Raw genomic sequence first — 20514 nt, forward strand, 5'->3', positions numbered from 1 at the left:
ATATATGAGGACAATTATTAAGTCTCCAGTTTATTCATTCAAGGAAATAGGTATTTTTTTTGTCAAATTGAATTTCATTAGAACGGTTTTGTATTTATGGTTTTTTAAGGTTAATTTACAGTGACTGTTAATTTAATATCTTAGTTTAATATATTGTGATATATATTGTGATTGTGATAATTTTTATTTGTAACATAAGTTCCATTATTATTTTATTTTTATTACAATAATATTCTTATTTGTTATATACAATTATTATTGGCAATATAAATTTGTTCCGCTGCATTTATTTATTAAATTATTAATACTTAATCGTTATAGATTTGTTAAAATTTTTTATAGTCTCAGAACGATTCTGTACAGTTGTGAGAGGTAAAAATAATGTTTAGCTCTCAGAGCTCAACGACATAGAGTTATAGAAGCCAAACGGTATTGTTGCCATAAGAATACGTTAACCTACACGGAAAGAACAAAAAAACACTAGATATCCTGTCATATTATACTCACAGATATCTGTAGTGAAAAAAAATTTCAGATAATGTCAAATATACTCCAGATTATACAAAATTATTTTTGTAATATATTCAGTATAATCTCCGATTTGGCCAAATAATTTTTCTGCCCTCCGGCCGGAATGTGGCAACTTTCTGGCCGCTGCGCTTAACGAAGTTGCCGCATTCCGGCTACGTCGAGCAGAAAAATAGTATATTACATACCTAGGCCAGTAAAATAAGAAAAGTTTCAGATCACATGTTTGTCGACCTCGGCTTCACCTCGGCCAACAATTACATGTGATCTGAGACTTTTTTTATTTTACTGGCCTAGGTATGTAATATACTATTTCTGGTTATGCCGCGTAATATTATACTGGATATAATCTGAAAAATTATGCCGTATAATTTTAATTAAACTCGGTAGAAATTTTGATTATATCCACGATACCTCCGCTATTTTTTTTTCTAGCGCCTGCGCGTGAAGTGCTGTTTAAAATTTGTGGGTTATAGTCAATCAGTATATTGAACATTAATAAACTATAAATAAGTGAATTATTTTATTGAGTGACCATTTATATTTTTTTTTCTATGTAAAAATTTTTTTTTCCGTGATAATTGTTCTAATTACCAGGCATGTAAAAATAGTTTACGAGACGTATGTTTTTACGTTAATTCTTGTGACAATAAGATCTAACCTGTTCATAGTCACGCTTGAGTTTTATGTTGCTATTATTTCATCTTTTAAGTTTTATTTTTACGGGACATCGTGGATATAATCAAAATTTCTACCGAGTCTAATTTAAATTATACGGCATAATTTTTCAGATTATATCCAGTATAATATTACGCGGCATAACCAGGAAAATTACTTGGCTAAATCGGAGATTATACTGAGTATATTACAAAAATAATTTTGTATAATCTGGAGTATATTTGACATTATCTGAAATTTTTTTTCAACACAGATATCTGTGAGTATAATATAACAGGATATCTAGTGTTTTTTTGTTCTTTCCGTGTACTGGAACTTTTTACAACTAACTATCTACTATAGAGTTCCAGTAGCTAAATTTTTTTCTCCGTGTAGCTTACAAAGTACACGGTGAGAAATTTCCATTCTTTTTTATTCTGCATGGATATTAGATTCTACAATGGTGCATATTACTAGTAAACCTTATTAACTCAGAATAAAATTTTACAATGGCCCATAGTAATTTCCGAAACAAATGAAATCAGACATAGCAAATGGTAGAAATTGAAATGTACCATAGTAAACTGAAATAGGCAATAATTTAAATTTCCGAATGTACAATAGCAAAAAAAAGAAGAAAACGTTTCTAAAAAATAAAAAATTTTATAGTAAAAAATATTTTTAGCAATCAAAAAAAATATCAAACCAAACAAGATTTTTTTTGTTTGTTATAATTTTTAAAAATATTTTTTTGAAATATAGTTTTTTTTATTTGTTTTCTGTTTTTTTTTATTGGAACGTAGGATTTATTTTGGCAGTTAATTTTATTATAAATAATTATAAACACAATGTATAACTTTTAAATTATTTTTTATTATTATTAGAAAAGTGTCGGTTGCAGGTTAACTATCAAATGTTTGTTTTCATTTTAATTTTTCACGGTAAATTATTAAATATTTTATTATTTAGGAATCTTACAAATTTTTATTAACTATTCATATGTTGATGGATTTATAAATTAATATTCATTTAAAACTTAATGTTTATTGCAATTTTAATAACACCGTTAGCCACTACTGATAGCATCTGTACACTTATGTTGACAAAACAAAGCAGCACGAAAAAATGAGAGCGCGCGTCGCGACTGACGCGCATACGTTTACTATGGGACATTTGAAAATTTCACAGTTACAATTTTAATTTTAAACCGAGTACACGTGACTAAATGTCAAACTTTTTTATAAATTTTTATTGTCGACTGAGCAACAGAAATTTCACTATGGAACTATAATGAAAAGTTTTAAGCACACTAACAGTTTTTGTTCTGTCAGTTTACGAAAATTTTTCATATATGTTTACGTAACAGTTGCATGGTCAAATTTACTATGGTCCCTAGTAAATATTGATTGGTACAATATGATATTCTTAAATTTTTATGGTAATATTTTGAATTGAGTCATTAAGGTTCAGTCTTATTATGTATGCATAGTAAATTTCTACAGAAATTTCTCACCGTGTATCAGAATTTACGCAATCAATTATTTTAAGATTGAAAATGACGAAACCTTCAATTGTTAAAAAGTTGTTTTCTTAGTATTTATACGTATCTATTTTAGTTATTTAACATATCCGTGGAAAAATCGTTTTCACATATGTTATTCATATTTGATTATTTCTCAGATCTATTTAGAACCACTGAATTCAAATTTCATTTAATTCTATCAAAAGCAAATCATTACAAGAAATTCTATAGTCTTTAATGAAGCAAGAAAATTCTAAAATTAATAATATTGATTCATTCATATCAATGCTTCGGTTAACAACTATTTAAGTCCAATTGAAATTTTTTCAAATAATTTCCATTTTTATAAAATAAATTTCTTTATGAGTAAATTTGTTATTCCATGAATGTACACAAATCATTCAAGTTGAAGTTAATGTATAAAAATTATTAGTATTATTTCAATAAATGAAATTTGTTTTCAGCAGTTTTATAGATTTTATAAATAATGAAATCAGACTTACGTATATGAAAACGATTTTTCCACGGATTTTATAAATTTTTTTAGCTAGATCAAGACTTTGACTCTTTATACCCTGAAAAACATGAAAAGGCTTTGGAAAGATGGCCAAAATTGAGAAGTTTTTTGGTTTCAAAATTAAGAAGACCCGATGACGATCCAGAAGAATACACCGATGGTGAGTGTTGCTAAATTATTTACTATTTATATTATTATTACGAATTCTTATAGTTGAATTTTTGATTGACGGTTATTGCTGAAATATTGACTTATATGCTACGTATTTCTTTTATCGGTTGAATATATATTGTAACATATAACGATCAAATTACAAAAATACTGTGAAGTTGATTACACCATTTTTTCGAATAATTAATTTTTATTACGCTAAAGTGTCTTAGATCTTTGTAAAGTAGATATCATCTGATTTTAAACTAGAAATTCAGTTGCTTTACGAATAATTTTACTTTAATATTATTTTTGCTTACATAATTTTGTAGGTTTTTAAGCAGCTTTAAAAATCTATACTTCCATTTTCACTGCCAAATGATTTTTTCTTCGAATATTTCAACTATATGAACTGCCCAGTTAATTTAAAATTTAATTATTAATTAATTAATTGATTTTCAGATGAAAAGTCGACAATTGTGCTTATGAATCTAACAAAATTGTTTACACCAGTTCAAACAATTAAACAAAAAAAGGAGTCGAAATCTTTCAAACCATCCGGAAAAGAAATGCAAAGTGCTTTTATGTTACATGTTAAAGTAAGTATTATGCGCAATTCAAAATAGTCTAAATGATGAAAATTTATAGAGTAACCTCAATTGTTAGTTTTATAATTTGCGCTTCTAAGAATTTAGCAAAGTCTTAGGGCTTTTTGATCAGAATTTTAACTCTGCCTATCGAGTCTTCGTTTTTAAATCTTCAGTCCTACAAATAACTTCTTACTTGGTTAATTAAGCTTCAGTTTTATCGGTGTTACAATGGTACAATTGTAAGACCAAGCTGTGCTCATACAAAATCCTTTTTCTAAATAATTTGCAGTGATGATTTTTTTTCTCTGAGTGAAGTTAATTTACGAACGAATTCTTCACTTGCTTACCAGCGCGTGTAGCGGTCTCTTCCCTGCAATCCCTGCAACTTCTCGCTAACACCATATCTAAGTGCTCAATATTTCACTTATTTCATTTTTGAGCTCTCGAGCTCAAACATATAATTTTTGTGTTTTTTTGAGATCAAAGAGATATCTGTTCTATGTTTTTGAACTTTTCGAGCTCAAAAATGTGATAGAAATTCCGTAGAACTATTTTTTGAGTTTTCAAACTGCTATATCTTTTGAATAAATCAACCGATTTTCTCGCGGTTTACGGCATTCAACTCAGTTTTTTGAGTTATTTTAGAAGTCTCAGAGCGAGAACTGGTAAGACTAAAAATTTTATAGAAATTATGAAATAAACATTATTTTCAATTTTTTTCGACAACGATATCTTACGAACGAATTAACCGATTTTTACTGAATTTGCGGTTATCAATGTCATTTTTTAAGGTTGAGAGTTGATAAGTTTTTGGAATCGATCGATTGAGCTGTTCAGAAGTTATTCCAAAAGAATCATTTTTTGAAAATTTCGATACTCTTTGAATCACCACCTACCTCAATCCGATCTGTTGAGCCGTTCAAAAGTTATATAAGTTATATAAGAGATTTACACACACACACACACACCATCATAAAAATTGTCGGGGAAGCTTCCTAGGACTACAATACGTCGAGATCTGATGAAAACACGATTTTCGAGAAACTGTGAAAGCAATGACTTCCCAATGTTTGAAAATTTTCAACTTTCTCCGTGAGAAATTGAAAATTTTGTAAATATTGAATTTTTTTCCGTACTATAAAAATTTTTTGCAAGTTTAACTTTTTCCGTTCTTATAAAAAAATTTTTCTAAACTTAAAATTTATTTGCAGTATAATTGTTTGAAATTACAGTTACATCGATTACATATAAAAAAAAATTTTTTTTATAATATAAAAAGAGTAAAATTAAAAAAAGCTTTTTCTTAGTACGTTAAAACGTAATTACGTCAATTTTGGATTTAAATTATTTACAAAGCCTTCACGGTTTTTAGGCGCCGTAAAAACGCTCTGGGATTTCTGAAGTTAAGCAGCCATTCTGGGTAGTTACTTCGTAGAAACGTGGCCGCTGAAATTGTTATAATCTTACGAAAATTTTTTGTAATTTTTTTTTTTTCGTCCTTAAATTAATAAAAAAGAACGAATGTCGTTTAATTTATGGCCGGAGTTGAATGACAATGATTAATTATACTGATCATTTATTAGAAAATTTTCTATATCAACCCTGATATGACTATATAAAGCCAGATATGTCAATATACGGTTAATTTACATACATAGTCATATTACATTCATTTTTCACGGAGAAAGCAATGAAGATAGTAGTTATCGTCTAATTTTGAACGATGTTCTGTAGCTTTAGCTGTCACGCTTTTCCAAATTGAACAACAAGCTACCAATCGGTAGAAAATTCATGCGTGCTTGGCTTAGATCTGCTGGGAATAATCCACCCAGTATATTCCAGTCCAAAGCTATCAGATCACATCTTAATTCTTTTTTTAAACAAATTACGTCTTTCCCGGCGATCCAGATCAGAGTTTAATCAACGTCTGTGTTGAAACGCTGGATCTCTTGAGCAGAGTTTTTCTAGTCCAACAGTCACGAGCTACTTCAATTTTTTTCAGGACTCTATGCACTTTTTTCCGTTTCAGAAATTACAAACTACAATTTTTTTTTATTATTTTGTATATCTTCTCCAACACAACAATTTAGAAAAATAATATTGATAATTATTGAAACTAAATAATTTGATACCTTACTAACTGTGATTTTTTCTTTTGTCAACAGACAATTGCAAATATTGATGCCAACGTGTCCAAACGAGTAGAAAAATTATCTCAACACAATTATACTCTGCAGCCATTCGCAGTGATTGTAGGACCAACAATCTACGATGTGTCTCAGTCATTTGTATACGTGTTCAAGGATTATAAATATTCTGTAGCGTCGCCGTTTGACGCTTTCATAAGTGTATTTAAATGTATCACGGCTCTTCATGCTGTGTACCCCCCTGAAATTTTGCAAGTTTGGCGATTTATTCATCGAGCATTATGGGATTTACCCTTCAATCCAAAAAAAGAACAAAGTTACAACAATGTTGAGACTCTTCTGAAACAATTTCAGAGATACAAAATTTAACAAGCGTATTATTTAAATTATACTAATACATAATTAGTACTTCCGTTGATCAAGTTACTCGGGGTAATAGTATTGCTTGATAAAATTTTGAATATACTATTAACAATTAATTTAAAATTGTAACGATTGTATAACTTATATGATTGACTGATTTAATTATTTAAAAAAACTATCATTGATGTAATTGTTACTTTAACATTATTAGAAATAACGTGAATATTTATTTCAATAATTTGGTGTTTTATCTAAGGAATACTTAACAATGCCGAGGTGTAGTACTTGTTCGTTAGATTTAATGTTTAACCGATAGAAAAAACATTCAATAGAAATTTATATGAGGAGTTGCGCCTTCGGGCTTGATCGCTCCAACTCGTGTAAATTCGTGTCACACCATGGCTGCCGCTCATGCGCGCCCTGGTTAGCGGGAGAGAAGCCGGCTCGCGTGGCGGACGGAAAGTAGTTGTGCTTGGACGCTTGTACTAGTACGACTACTCTGTGTCAATCATTTTCTGATTTATCACGTATAATACGCATTTACTTTAACACTTAAAATTTTCATTAAATATTATTAGTTTCATTAATTTCAATTACCAATTAAATTCTCGAATCATTAAATTTCATTAGTAATTATTCAGTGAGTTAAATAAATCAAAATTAATAAGTGACGCCACGTGGTTATTGCGCGCCATTTTGAGAAAGGATTGCATCAGCCACGCGGCTTTAGTCAATCCATAGTTAATACGCAATACTTATAATAAAATACATTAAATTCGTCGTTCGACATTTAACCATCATTCTATCAAATCAAATTTCATCAATTATTCAATTCTGACGTCAAATTATCTAATTAGTTCCTACACTAATATTTATAATCTATCAGTATTTACACTGACGAACTACGTCGACTAATTAGTATTGCACTATCAATCGACTCTAGTTAACTTAAAAGTTAGCGTCAATTCACGAATTCTGAATTAATACATTTTGCGTTTCTAAGAAGGTTGAGCTCACCTCGTGTTGATTGCGACGGCAATTTACACATAGTCTTATTCGCACTACACGCTTTGCGTTCTTACTTGTACATTTTTTCATTCGAGGAGGTTTTTTCTCAGTGCAACTGAGTTTTCCTCCTCTGGGGATAAATAAATCTTCATTTTATTCCCCTACAAATCGACGCACAATTTATTTAATATCCTAATCCCAAATTAACTATAATTTTTAAAACAATTACGGAAACTATCCTAAGTGGATAGTTTTCGACAAAACATTTGGTGCCTCCTGTGAGGTTTGAAGTGCACACGAACCCTGATTTGCGAAGACGAGCAAGACGATCCAAGGATCCAATCACTACACCACCCAGCTGCTGCCAGCATCGTTGGACTTCAACACATATGAGATAAGTTTTTGAATTATTAAAATTTATTCAATACTAACTATCATATCATTTTATCACTTGACAATATATTCAACTTATTCATTGTAATTTTAATTAATTGTCTAAGTTTGACTGACGGATTGGTTGTCACTAGGCAATCAATTTATCAATCGAATAGTGCAATTGGTTATCATTTAAATATTTACGTACGTTATTATTCTTATTATTTACGTATAATTTAATTTAATTAATTATTTAATAATCGACAATTAATTGGTCATTGTATGGTGGCTAGTTATTGTTCGACAGAATAATTAATTATTAGTTAATCTCTATCTTCATTATTAATTCTCAAATTATTTATTATTAATTATAATTAAGTGTTTAAGTCGTTTCTTAGATAAATTGATCACCACAAGTAATCTATTTATTATAGAAATAAGACAATTAATTATCAAATAACATTTATCACGATTATTATTACTGTTATTTTTATAAATTTATCACAAAATGGATAACCCAAGGGTTTCTTTAGAACAAAAACGCGTAATGATAGCTTCGAAAATTACTAAACTTCAGGATGAACTAACAGCTGAAGGTGTTAAAACTAAGTCCATTAACTATCGCTTTACAAAAGTAAAGGAATTATTTGAACAATATGAAAAACTTATTGAGAAACTCGAATTAACTACACCAGAGGATAATGAAGTAAATCTCGCGGAAGACGTTCGTACATTATTTTACGATCTTATGGATCAATTTGAAAAGTTAACTCAATTGAATAGAACTAACCATAATAATTCACATAATGCAAACATTAGTACGAATAATACTACAGCGGGAAATACTACCTTTGTTGAGACTCAACGACTTGCTAAACTCCCTACTACTGATTTACCTAAATTCGATGGTAATTTTGAAAATTGGCTATCTTTCAAAAACACATTTAAAACACTTATTGACAAACGTAATGATCTTGATGATCTAAACAAATTTTTATACCTCCGCGGATGTTTAATTGGCTCAGCAACTAACAAGCTAGCGCTTTTTGATGCGAGTGCAGAGAATTATATTAAAGCTTGGGATTTTTTAACTAAAACATATCAGAAGAAAAGAGCATTAATTTGTAAACATTATGACTCGATACTTAATCTTAATACAATTTCGATCCCAACAACAGATAATTTAAACAAGTTGATAGATGATGCTCGGCAACATATAAATAATTTACAGTCATTTCAAATTAATATTACCGAATCCTTACTTGTACGAATATGAGAAAATAAGTTACCATCAGAAATTAAAAACAAATGGCAAGAAACGTTCACTGACAACGACACTCTCCCAACATTCGAATCATTTTGTGAATTTATCTCAAACTTTGCCTTCAGACTTAATACACAGAGACCCGATAAACATCGCGATTCCAATCATTCTTCCAAACGAAGACGTAATGAACACTCGAATAATAATTTGAAGAAACAAAAAACTGACACGCCAGTTCGAGCTTTAGTGACAACCTCCTCTTCTGCCTGCCCATGTTGCAAACATTTACATCCACTCTATAAATGTCACACATTCAATGCATTAACTGTAGGAGAACGCATAAAATTCGTAAAATCTAGTAAACTCTGCAATAATTGTCTTCGCGTACACCAGGGAAACTGCACTTCTAGCAGATGTCGAGTCTGTAAGAAATTCCATCATACTGCATTGCACATTAATCAAAATGCAACTCAACAAACAAATAATGCTAACGTATCAAAACATGATTCTGCCAAAATCGAATCACCCGCTACTGTAACAACTGATAAGGGATCTACAGCTTGACTAGTCGTTCATAATTATACAACCATACTTAGAACACCGCGTTTTCAATTGATGATGAGTGCTCTCATCCAGATGCGTGATTCAGCAGGTAAATTCATACAAGCTCGCGCTTTACTTGATACCTGTGCAACAGCTAATTTTATTACTGAAAATTTGACTAATAAATTAAAACTTCCTATGCAAAATTGTTCTATTCCAATCAGGGCTGTTAATGGAATGCAAACCCTTTCAAAACATGTCGTACAAATAAATTGTAAATCTTTAAACGATAAATTTCAAAGAACATTGTCATTTTTAACCGTTGATGAAATTGCAGAATTAAGTCCGAATGAAATGTTTCCACGTAATAAAATATGCATACCTAAAAACATAATACTCGCTGATCCACAATTTCACATACCAAGACCTGTAGATGTCCTTATCGGTTCAGGTACCACACTTTCTCTTCTATCTGTCGGACAGATTAATCGCTCACAAAATGATTGTGATTTAATACTACAAAAAACACAACTGGGCTGGGTCGTAGCGGGGGGAGTCAATAATGATAAAGATGTATTTCCTGTAACTTGTCAATTAACTGATCTATCGAGTCAATTAACCAAATTTTGGAATATTGAAGACCTAGGTTCTAATGACTCTCGAACCTTTGATGATTCTACGTGTGAGACCTATTATCAAAATAACACTACTCGCGATACTGACGGTAGATACGTAGTAAAATTACCCTTTCGCGTAGACGATGTCGATTTCGGAAATTCTAAACAACTAGCTTATAAAAGATTTCTATCCTTACAGAGGAGACTAAATTCAGATTCCTCATTAAAGGCTGAATACATTAAAGTCATGAACGAATATATCGATCTTGGCCACATGGTACACGTACCGGATGATAGTGGACCTGGGTATTATATGCCCCATCATCCGATAATTAAAACATCTAGTACTACCACCAAGGTACGCGTTGTATTTGATGCTTCAGCTAAAACCGATAAAGGTATCTCATTGAATGAAGTTCTACTAACTGGACCTACTATACAAGACAATCTCTTCACTATTATTTTGCGTTTCCGCACCTTTGTTTATGCTATGACTTCTGACATCGCTCAAATGTATCGGCAAATCTGTATTCATCCGGATCATCACAAATTTCAACGAATTCTTTACTATCATAATAACAATATTAGCACTTTTGAACTTAAACGAGTTACGTTCGGGGTTTCTGCAGCCCCATTTTTAGCTATACGCACCGTAAACCAACTAGCTGATGACGAATCTCATAATTTTCCTGTAGCTTCAAAAATATTAAAACGAGATCTTTATGTCGATAATCTATTAACTGGATCTAATTCTTTGACCGAAATTTTAAAATTGCGTGATGAAATCATTCAACTGGTGCGAAAAGGTGGATTTGAACTCAGACAATGGGCTTCAAATCATCGACATGCACTGGATAATTTCGATCAAAGAACTTTAGATTTAGATTGTGCTATCAATGATGATCCAATTTCTAAAACTTTAGGCATTGCATGGAATTCTCTAACGGACGAATTTATTTACACAGTCAAACCAATTGACTCGTCGCGAAAAATAACTAAGCGAACCATCCTATCTGATATTGCAAAAATTTTCGACCCTATCGGAATTCTGGGTCCTATAGTATTAGCGGCAAAAACTATCATTCAAGAATGTTGGAAATTAAAGGTCCACTGGGATGAAGCGGTCCCACAAGAGCTACATTTACACTGGTGTAAATTTGCTGAACAATTACCTCTGATTAAAGATTTTTCTATTGAGCGCAATATTTTACTTCCCAATCCGACTGACATACAATTGCACGGATTTTGTGACGCTAGTAAAGTGGGCTATGGTGCTTGTATTTATATAAGATCAGTAAATAAACGCGGAAACGTACTCACAAAATTAGTTTGTTCTAAATCTCGAGTTGCTCCCATCAAAGATGTTACAATTCCAAAATTAGAATTATGCGGAGCATTATTACTTGCTAAATTATATAAAGACACAATTCCCTCCTTTGACTTTGATATTTCTAAAGTTACGTTTTGGTCTGATTCAACTATTGTACTTCAATGGCTCAAACGGTCTCCTGACTCTCTGAAGGTCTTTGAAGCAAATCGCGTAACAAAAATTCAAACTCTTTGCAGTAAAGTCGAATGGCGACATGTTAGAACCAAAGACAATCCGGCAGATTGTTTATCTAGAGGTCAACTTCCTTCTGAATTCTTAAATAACAAAATGTGGTTAGAAGGTCCCACATGGCTCTCACAGGACTCTCTTAATTGGCCTAACTTAAAGCCTGCTGTTCCTTCCGAACTTCCAGGTACTCGAAAAATTACCTGTTTATTAGCCACTACTGAGAATTTGTTTAAACGATTTTCATCATATTCCAAACTTATAATTTCCCTTTCTTATTGTTTACGAATGTTAAAAAATAATGCCTTCAAATACAAATCTTTAAGCGTAGAAGAAAAATTATCAACTGAAATAAAAATCTTGACTATGATTCAAAACGAACAATATCATTATGAAATCGAACAAATTAAGGAAACCGGAGAGACTAAGAACTTACGATTGCGATGTCTCAATCCATTTATCGATTCAGATGGACTACTGAGAGTAGGAGGTCGTTTGAAACATGCTCCTATATCTTTTTCAAAGAAACATCCTATTTTATTACCTTCACGTCATTATGTTACCGATTTAATTATTAGAGAAACACATGAAAAATTATACCATTCAGGTATACAGAGTACGCTTTCAAATCTTAGACACAAATTTTGGCTACTAGACGGTAAAAACCAGATCCGTAAAATTGTAAAAAATTGTGTCACATGCATTCGACATCAGCCTGTAATACTGCAAGGTAAGATGGCTAATTTGCCTAGATCTCGAGTCACCGAATCAGCGGCATTTTCCCACGTGGGTGTAGACTACTTTGGACCGCTCTTTATTAAAGAACGTAAATTCAGAAACAGAACAAAAATTAAAGTCTATGGATGCGTCTTTGTTTGCATGGCTACTAAAGCTATACATTTAGAAATTACTAGCGATTTAACAACAGAAGGTTTTCTCGGGGCATTTGGTCGTTTCATTGGTCGACGAGGAGTTCCAACTCACGTCTATTCGGACAATGGTACTAATTTTGTAGGCGCAAATAATCAATTGAGAGAATTGTATGTGTTATTTAATTCAAAATCCCATCAAAATTCCATTAACGAATATGCTGTACGCAAAAACATTATCGGGACGTTCAATCCTCCACTATCTCCTCATTTTGGTGGTATTTGGGAAGCAGCTGTAAAATCCTTCAAACACCACTTTAAACGAGTGGTAAAAGACCAACTTCTCACTTTCGAAGAATTGAATTCTCTAGCCATCCAAATAGAATCTATACTAAATTCTCGTCCTCTCTGTTCTCTATCTAGTGATCCTAATGATCCTATTGCCTTGACGCCTGCTCATATTTTAATAGGACGTCCTCTCACAATGCTGCCTGAAAATGATTTTTCTGATGTTCCAGATAACAGACTCAATGTTTGGCAATTCATTATCAAGGCTAGACAAGACTTTTGGAGACGTTGGTATTTGGAATACCTCCATGAACTTCAAATTCGGCAAAAATGGCATTCCTCTCAAGGAGAAATTTCAATCAATCAAGTCGTCTTATTGATGGATAAAAACCAACCATGTATGCGGTGGCAGCTGGGAGTGGTGGTCGACATTCATCCAGGAGATGATGATGTGACAAGAGTAGCTTCAATCCGAACGGCTCAAGGGATATACAAACGAAATATCACTCTACTATGTCCTTTACCAATCAATTCTTGAATTTTATAAAATCAAAACATTGTAATCATGTAATGTAACTAATTGTAAACACTATTCATACCATCTTGCTCAGCCTTCGCAACGGGGGGAGTATGTTTAACCGATAGAAAAAACATTCAATAGAAATTTATATGAGGAGTTGCGCCTTCGGGCTTGATCGCTCCAACTCGTGTAAATTCGTGTCACACCATGGCTGCCGCTCATGCGCGCCCTGGTTAGCGGGAGAGAAGCCGGCTCGCGTGGCGGGCGGAAAGTAGTTGTGCTTGGACGCTTGTACTAGTACGACTACTCTGTGTCAATCATTTTCTGATTTATCACGTATAATACGCATTTACTTTAACACTTAAAATTTTCATTAAATATTATTAGTTTCATTAATTTCAATTACCAATTAAATTCTCGAATCATTAAATTTCATTAGTAATTATTCAGTGAGTTAAATAAATCAAAATTAATAAGTGACGCCACGTGGTTATTGCGCGCCATTTTGAGAAAGGATTGCATCAGCCACGCGGCTTTAGTCAATCCATAGTTAATACGCAATACTTATAATAAAATACATTAAATTCGTCGTTCGACATTTAACCATCATTCTATCAAATCAAATTTCATCAATTATTCAATTCTGACGTCAAATTATCTAATTAGTTCCTACACTAATATTTATAATCTATCAGTATTTACACTGACGAACTACGTCGACTAATTAGTATTGCACTATCAATCGACTCTAGTTAACTTAAAAGTTAGCGTCAATTCACGAAATCTGAATTAATACATTTTGCGTTTCTAAGAAGGTTGAGCTCACCTCGTGTTGATTGCGACGGCAATTTATACATAGTCTTATTCGCACTACACGCTTTGCGTTCTTACTTGTACATTTTTTCATTCGAGGAGGTTTTTTCTCAGTGCAACTGAGTTTTCCTCCTCTGGGGATAAATAAATCTTCATTTTATTCCCCTACAAATCGACGCACAATTTATTTAATATCCTAATCCCAAATTAACTATAATTTTTAAAACAATTACGGAAACTATCCTAAGTGGATAGTTTTCGACAAAACATTTAACGTCAATTAAAGCTTTAATAACTCACATATCTGTGAATCACAGTGATGAGTTAAATAAGTATGACTGTGGTGAAAGAGGCTGTAATTCAAGGTTTGATATCCTTAATTCTTATCACAAGCATTTACGAGTTCCCCATAAATTTCCATCACAGCCTCCATCGACTAATAATATACATCATTCTACACTTACTCAAAATCAGACTAATTTGTCTAATAGAATTGAAAATGAATCAGAAACCGGGACAAATAACATAAGTTGCAATGAAACATGCGAAAATTTTGAATCTTGTGATATAAATACGGTAAATTTTAAGTGTGAACTAGATAAAGCAGCCGAAAGATTTGTTGCAAAACTATATGCTAACCCACGTTTGCCACGTAATATTGTTCAAACGATTGTAGAAGATACACATATTTTTATAGGTGATAAATTCTTAAGACTATTAGAGTCATCGGTAGACACTACTCTTTCAAAATTAAACTGCCCGTCTGATGATCACAACAAAATCAAAAGTATGTTTAGTGACTTGAAAAATTCATTTGCTCACTTGAATACAGAACATCGACGCTTAGAATTTTTTAGTACTTATAACAAATATATAGAACCAGTTTCGTACGTAATCGATCGAACATTTGTGGTAACAAAAAACAAAGATGGAACTATCGGTAAATATGCTGACATAAGTGGTCAATATATTCCACTCACTCTTTCATTTAAAACGTTTTTTGAAACAAACAATACATTAGATATAGTTTTAAATTATATGTCAAGTTTAGAGAGCGATACAACGGTTATAGAAAATTTCATTCAAGGTAAACTATGGGCTGAAAAACGTTCTAAATATTCTGATAATGATATTGTCATCCCTTATTTTTTAGCCGGTGATGATGTAGAAGTTAATTACCCTCTAAGTTCTCATTCAAGCAAAGTTATGCCTATTTACGCGTCATTTCCATGCTTACCGCCTGAGTGTAGGTCTCAACTGACAAACATTTTACTAGTTCTTATTTACAATTCATGGATACGTGATAACAATAAAAAAAACCGCACTTACGATATTAACCGACCGCTTATACAAGGAATCAAATATTTGGAAAAAAACGGCATTGAAATAAGTACATCTACGGGTAAAAAAAAAGTTTATTTCGTTTTGGGTCTTATACAGGGAGATAATCTAGGGTTGCATGGATTGTTAGGATTTACAGAATCGTTTGTAGCTACACACTATTGTAGGTTCTGTAAGATGAAAAAGAATGATTGTAAGAATGCACTTATTATTCCTTGCGAATTGAAGCGAAATAATGTAAACTATGAGCAAGATTGTTTAGCAAACAATATTTCAATTACAGGTATAAAAGAAAAATGTGTGTTTAACGAAATAGAATCATTTCATTGCACTAAAAACTATTCTGTTGATGAAATGCACGATGTACGAGAAGGGATTGCTCATGACGATTTAGTTGCGATTCTCCGGAAATTAACTTTTGAAAACAGTGATTGTTATTCATTCCTTTTATGTGAATTAAATGATCGATTAACAATGTTTGACTATGGACCAATTGATTGCTCAAATAAGCCTCCTTTGATCAGAGAAGAAGATATTAAAAATGAGTCAAAACTAAAAATGACTGCGTCAGAATTAACCACATTTGTAAAATTATTTGGTATTCTCATCAAAGATTTAGTTGATAAAAGTAATCCTTGTTGGAATTTATATGTTTTACTGCAGGAAATATTCGATTTCACTTTAGCGAAAAAAGTAACGAAAGAACAAATTTTAGGTTTTGAATCAGTAATTCGTCGTCACCATCTATTATACATTGAACTAACTGGTAAGAATTTAAAACCAAAACATCATTTCTTGTTGCACTTTCCAGAAGTATGTGAGCAGAGTGGTCCAATCTCTCATGTATCTTCTATCCGTTCTGAGTCAAAACATACTCACTTTACAGGATCGGCTTCGGTAAATAGATGTAGAATGAATATACCGTTGTCGCTTGCAAAGAAACATCAATTAATGGTGAATTTTCTAACAATCTCTGACAAATGTTTAATGCCGACTATCATATTCGGTCCTATAAGTCCCTTAGAACCGAATCATTTTGATTACTGTAATTTACCTAATGTTTTACGAGATAGAAATATATCAGTCACTAAATGGGTCGAATTCAAAAACATAAAGTATACTCCAAAAATGGTTGTATTAGTAAGATATGAAAATTTGATGCCTATTTTTGCGGAAATAGATGCCATTGCTATTGTAAATGATAATGTAAATAATGTATATTTAATTTGTAATTATTTAATAGTTCTTGGATATCATGAACACGTTGTAGGTTATGAAGTTATGCGTTCAAATTCAGTTGTTTGGATTAATATTGAAGATTTACGTAATATTTTTCCCTTATTTGTACATACATCCTTAGACGACGAACTTTATGTTATCTTAAATTATACTAAATGTTAAGAAATACAGTTATTTTACGAACAAAATGTGTCGTTTAATTTTTTTCTTCCAGATTCAAATTTCAAATCTCATGACATCTCAACATTTCGAAGTCTCAGGAAATTTTTTTTTACTAATTTTATTAAGAAGATTTACTAATTAATTCAGCTGATTAACTTATTTATTAAATTTTCATAAAATACAAATATTACATACTCCGGCTAGTAAAATAAAAAACGTCTCAGATCAAGTGATGGTCGAAGCAAAGCCGTGGCGGACAAAGATAAGATTTGAGATTTTCATATTTCCTAGCCGATGTGTGTGCACTATTTTTCTGCTCGACGAAGCTGGACAATGGCAACTTCGTTTAGCCCAGTGGTCCCTGAATAAAAAAAAGTATTGAGACAAAGAAAAAAGTATTGAAAAATATTGGATTGACTACAAAACCAATTCTTTTCAATATTTTTCTCTTTGTCTCAATACTTTTTTTTAATCAAAAGGGTCCAAAAGTTGCCTCTTTCGGCCAAAGGACAGAGAAAGTTATTAAAAATGTTAAGTGTTTAGATTTTTATGATATTTTTGATGAATAATAAAATAATATCTTAATTTGTCATAATATTTTATAATTAGTTTTGTGTTTTCGGGTAGTAGGCTAATAGAATAATCTACTGTTATTTCTCCTGAGTTTTCGTAAGCCGGTAGTGGAGTACAAAATAAATTATTCTCGAATGTTCATATTAATACTTTTTTAAATATTAAAAAAAAACTTTATTGTAAAGCTTTGCTTAGTTGCAATCAAGTAGTAGGCCGATATCGGTGCTCTTACTTTAGTCCTAAAATGACATGTTGAAAAATTGTCCATTTAAAATTAATTTGAATAGGACTTTACCAATCTTATTCTTATCTTATTTACTACTTAATAATCTACTTAATTTACTACTTTTGTTATCTTATTTACGTACAGTTGAACAATAAATTAAAGCTTACATTTAATGCCGTAAGATGGACAGCGGAGTTCCTTAGATAGCCCACCTTTACAAACATGAAATGTTATCCATACATGCTTGTAAATTAAAATAAAATTAATTTTTAAAAGTATGAAAATTGAAAAAAAAAATTAATTATTATAAAAAAATGTCCATCTCAAAATAAGAATATTTTTATTTTAAATGTACAAATTTCACATCAGCTATTCCCCTTGAAGCTGTAAAAAGATCAAAATTGAACAAATAATTGAAAAAATATCAAAGAATTAAGAGTAAAAATAGATTTCTGAAATTAAAAAAGAAATCGAAAAACGGTTGACCCTACAGGCCATCTCTGGAACTTTCCGCTATATACGAGCTCGAAAAGATATAGAAATTCCCAAATTTGGAGCTTTTCGACCTCAAAAACACAATTCCTATCCTATAATTTTTGGAAATTAAATATCTCACAAACGAATCAATTAATTTTTATTTCAAATTTATATTTTATTACGTTAAAAATGATATAAAGAGAAATGTCAAAATTACGTAAAGAAAAAAAACATTTTTTTCCAAATTTTTCATCAACGATTTATTTCAAAGCAATGAACTGATTCCAATGTGATTTGCGGCAATTGATGTTGTATTTTGAGATTAAGAGCTGATTTGATTTTTGAATCTAGATGTACATTAGTTTATACTAATGTTTAAACAAGTTATCTCGAAAAAACACTTTTTTGAAAATTTTATTGGTGAGATTTCTCAAAATCTACTGAACAAAATTGATTAAAATTCACATGAAATCTATTGGTAAAGAAAATCTTTCAAATACTGCCAATCGCGTTTCAATTGGTTAAGCTATTCAAACCCTATTCAAAGGTTTATATATAAGGTTTACGCGCAAATACGTGCGCGTGCACACATGCAAGCATGTGCATACTTACGCAGACACATAAATACATACATACGAAGACATTCTCATAGGAATAGTCAAAACAGCGTCTTAAGACTTCAAAATGTGCAAATTTAATGAGAACTCGATTTTTACAAACTGTGGTCAAAACAATAAATTTTTGATTTTTTTTAATCATTTATTTCAAAGTGGGAAGTTGAAAAAACTAGCTGCAATGTACCCGGTGCTGTATGGGTAAACATTTTTAAACTTAACCAGTGCATTCTAGACTGATTCTTATTATTTTTAACTAATTTAATGCAATGAAATAAATTTTGTAATTTTCTAGAATATTAAAAAAATTTTGAGAAAAATTCATTACATTTTAGACTGATTAGAATTCATTTCCAACTTGAAAAGCATTTGCATAATATTGAAACTATTTTTTTACATGTTTATTGTATTTAATTTTTGAGCGTAAGAGCCAGTTTTTCAACCCCGGGTTTAAGTATTTTATCATTGTGAATATATCTATATATCTATTATATATAGATATAAATATTCACAATGATAAAATACTTAAACCCGGGTTTGAAAAACTGACCCTTAGTGGTTCTCACAAATAACCCATTGATTTTTATTATACACAATCATTTTCGTGATAAGCTTTTGAGGATTCGGAAAATATTTTGGCAACAAATTAGCTTTGTTATTGCAACAAAATCACTTGGTTGCAGTAACAAAATGATTTTGTTAGAGCAACAAATTGATTTAGTGATTTAACAAACTGGTTTGTTAGGATAACTTAAAACATTTTGTTAATGCAACTAATAGATTTGTTTCTGTAACTATATTCATTTGTTACCACAACATATTTTTCAGTTATCCCGTCTTTTGTTATTTTAACAAAATCATTTTTATGCGTGTAGGAATAAAATTTCACTCATTGTTGCTTATTGCCTCTTCCTTACAACTACTATTGTAATTTTAATTAAAAAATTAATTTAATTGTTATAAATAAAAATAAAAATTTAATCACAGATTTGTATTGCCTGTAAATGACCTTGATCACGGATTTTTTTAATTAAAATTGATTTAATTGTTCTAAATAAAAGCAAAAATTCATTCATAGCTACCGAGTGCCTTTGACGTATCGTTGCTACTTATTTTTTATTTTCAAATTACTTCGATTATTTTGAATAAAAATAAAAATCTATTTATAGCTGCCCAGTACCTGTAACCGACCCTGATCATTAATTTTCCAATTGGATCCAATTTAATTATTCTGAATGAAAAAAATTTAATTCGTAGCCGCCCAGTTATTCTACCTAACCCTTACAACATATTTATTTATTGTCAATAATCACTTCAATTATTTTAAATAAAACTGAAAATTTATTCATGGCCACCCAGAACTTCTAACTATTCGTCGCTAGCAATTTTTTAATTCAAAATTGCCTCAATTATTCAGAATAAAAATCAAAAACTCAGTCATAGCCACTTGGTGCCCCTGACTGACCTTCAATCCTAATTTCATATTTAAAAATAATTTTAATTCATTCAAATAAAATTAAAATTTCACTCATGGCTGCTTAGTGCCTGTAACTGAC

The 20514-nt window shown here is 31.0% G+C and overlaps 2 protein-coding genes across 2 annotated transcripts; both read left to right on the forward strand.

The window, feature by feature from the left end:
- Positions 1-9739: 9739 nt before the first annotated feature.
- Positions 9740-13531, forward strand: LOC123263974. Its single transcript, XM_044727019.1, has one exon. The coding sequence runs from the start codon at positions 9740-9742 to the stop codon at positions 13529-13531; it is 3792 nt and encodes a 1263-aa protein (XP_044582954.1).
- A 1833-nt stretch (positions 13532-15364) lies between these two features.
- Positions 15365-17068, forward strand: LOC123263975. The gene has a single exon (XM_044727020.1). The coding sequence runs from the start codon at positions 15365-15367 to the stop codon at positions 17066-17068; it is 1704 nt and encodes a 567-aa protein (XP_044582955.1).
- Positions 17069-20514: the final 3446 nt, after the last annotated feature.

This window comes from Cotesia glomerata, linkage group LG4 (genome assembly GCF_020080835.1).
Source record: "Cotesia glomerata isolate CgM1 linkage group LG4, MPM_Cglom_v2.3, whole genome shotgun sequence".
NCBI lineage: Eukaryota > Metazoa > Arthropoda > Insecta > Hymenoptera > Braconidae > Cotesia > Cotesia glomerata.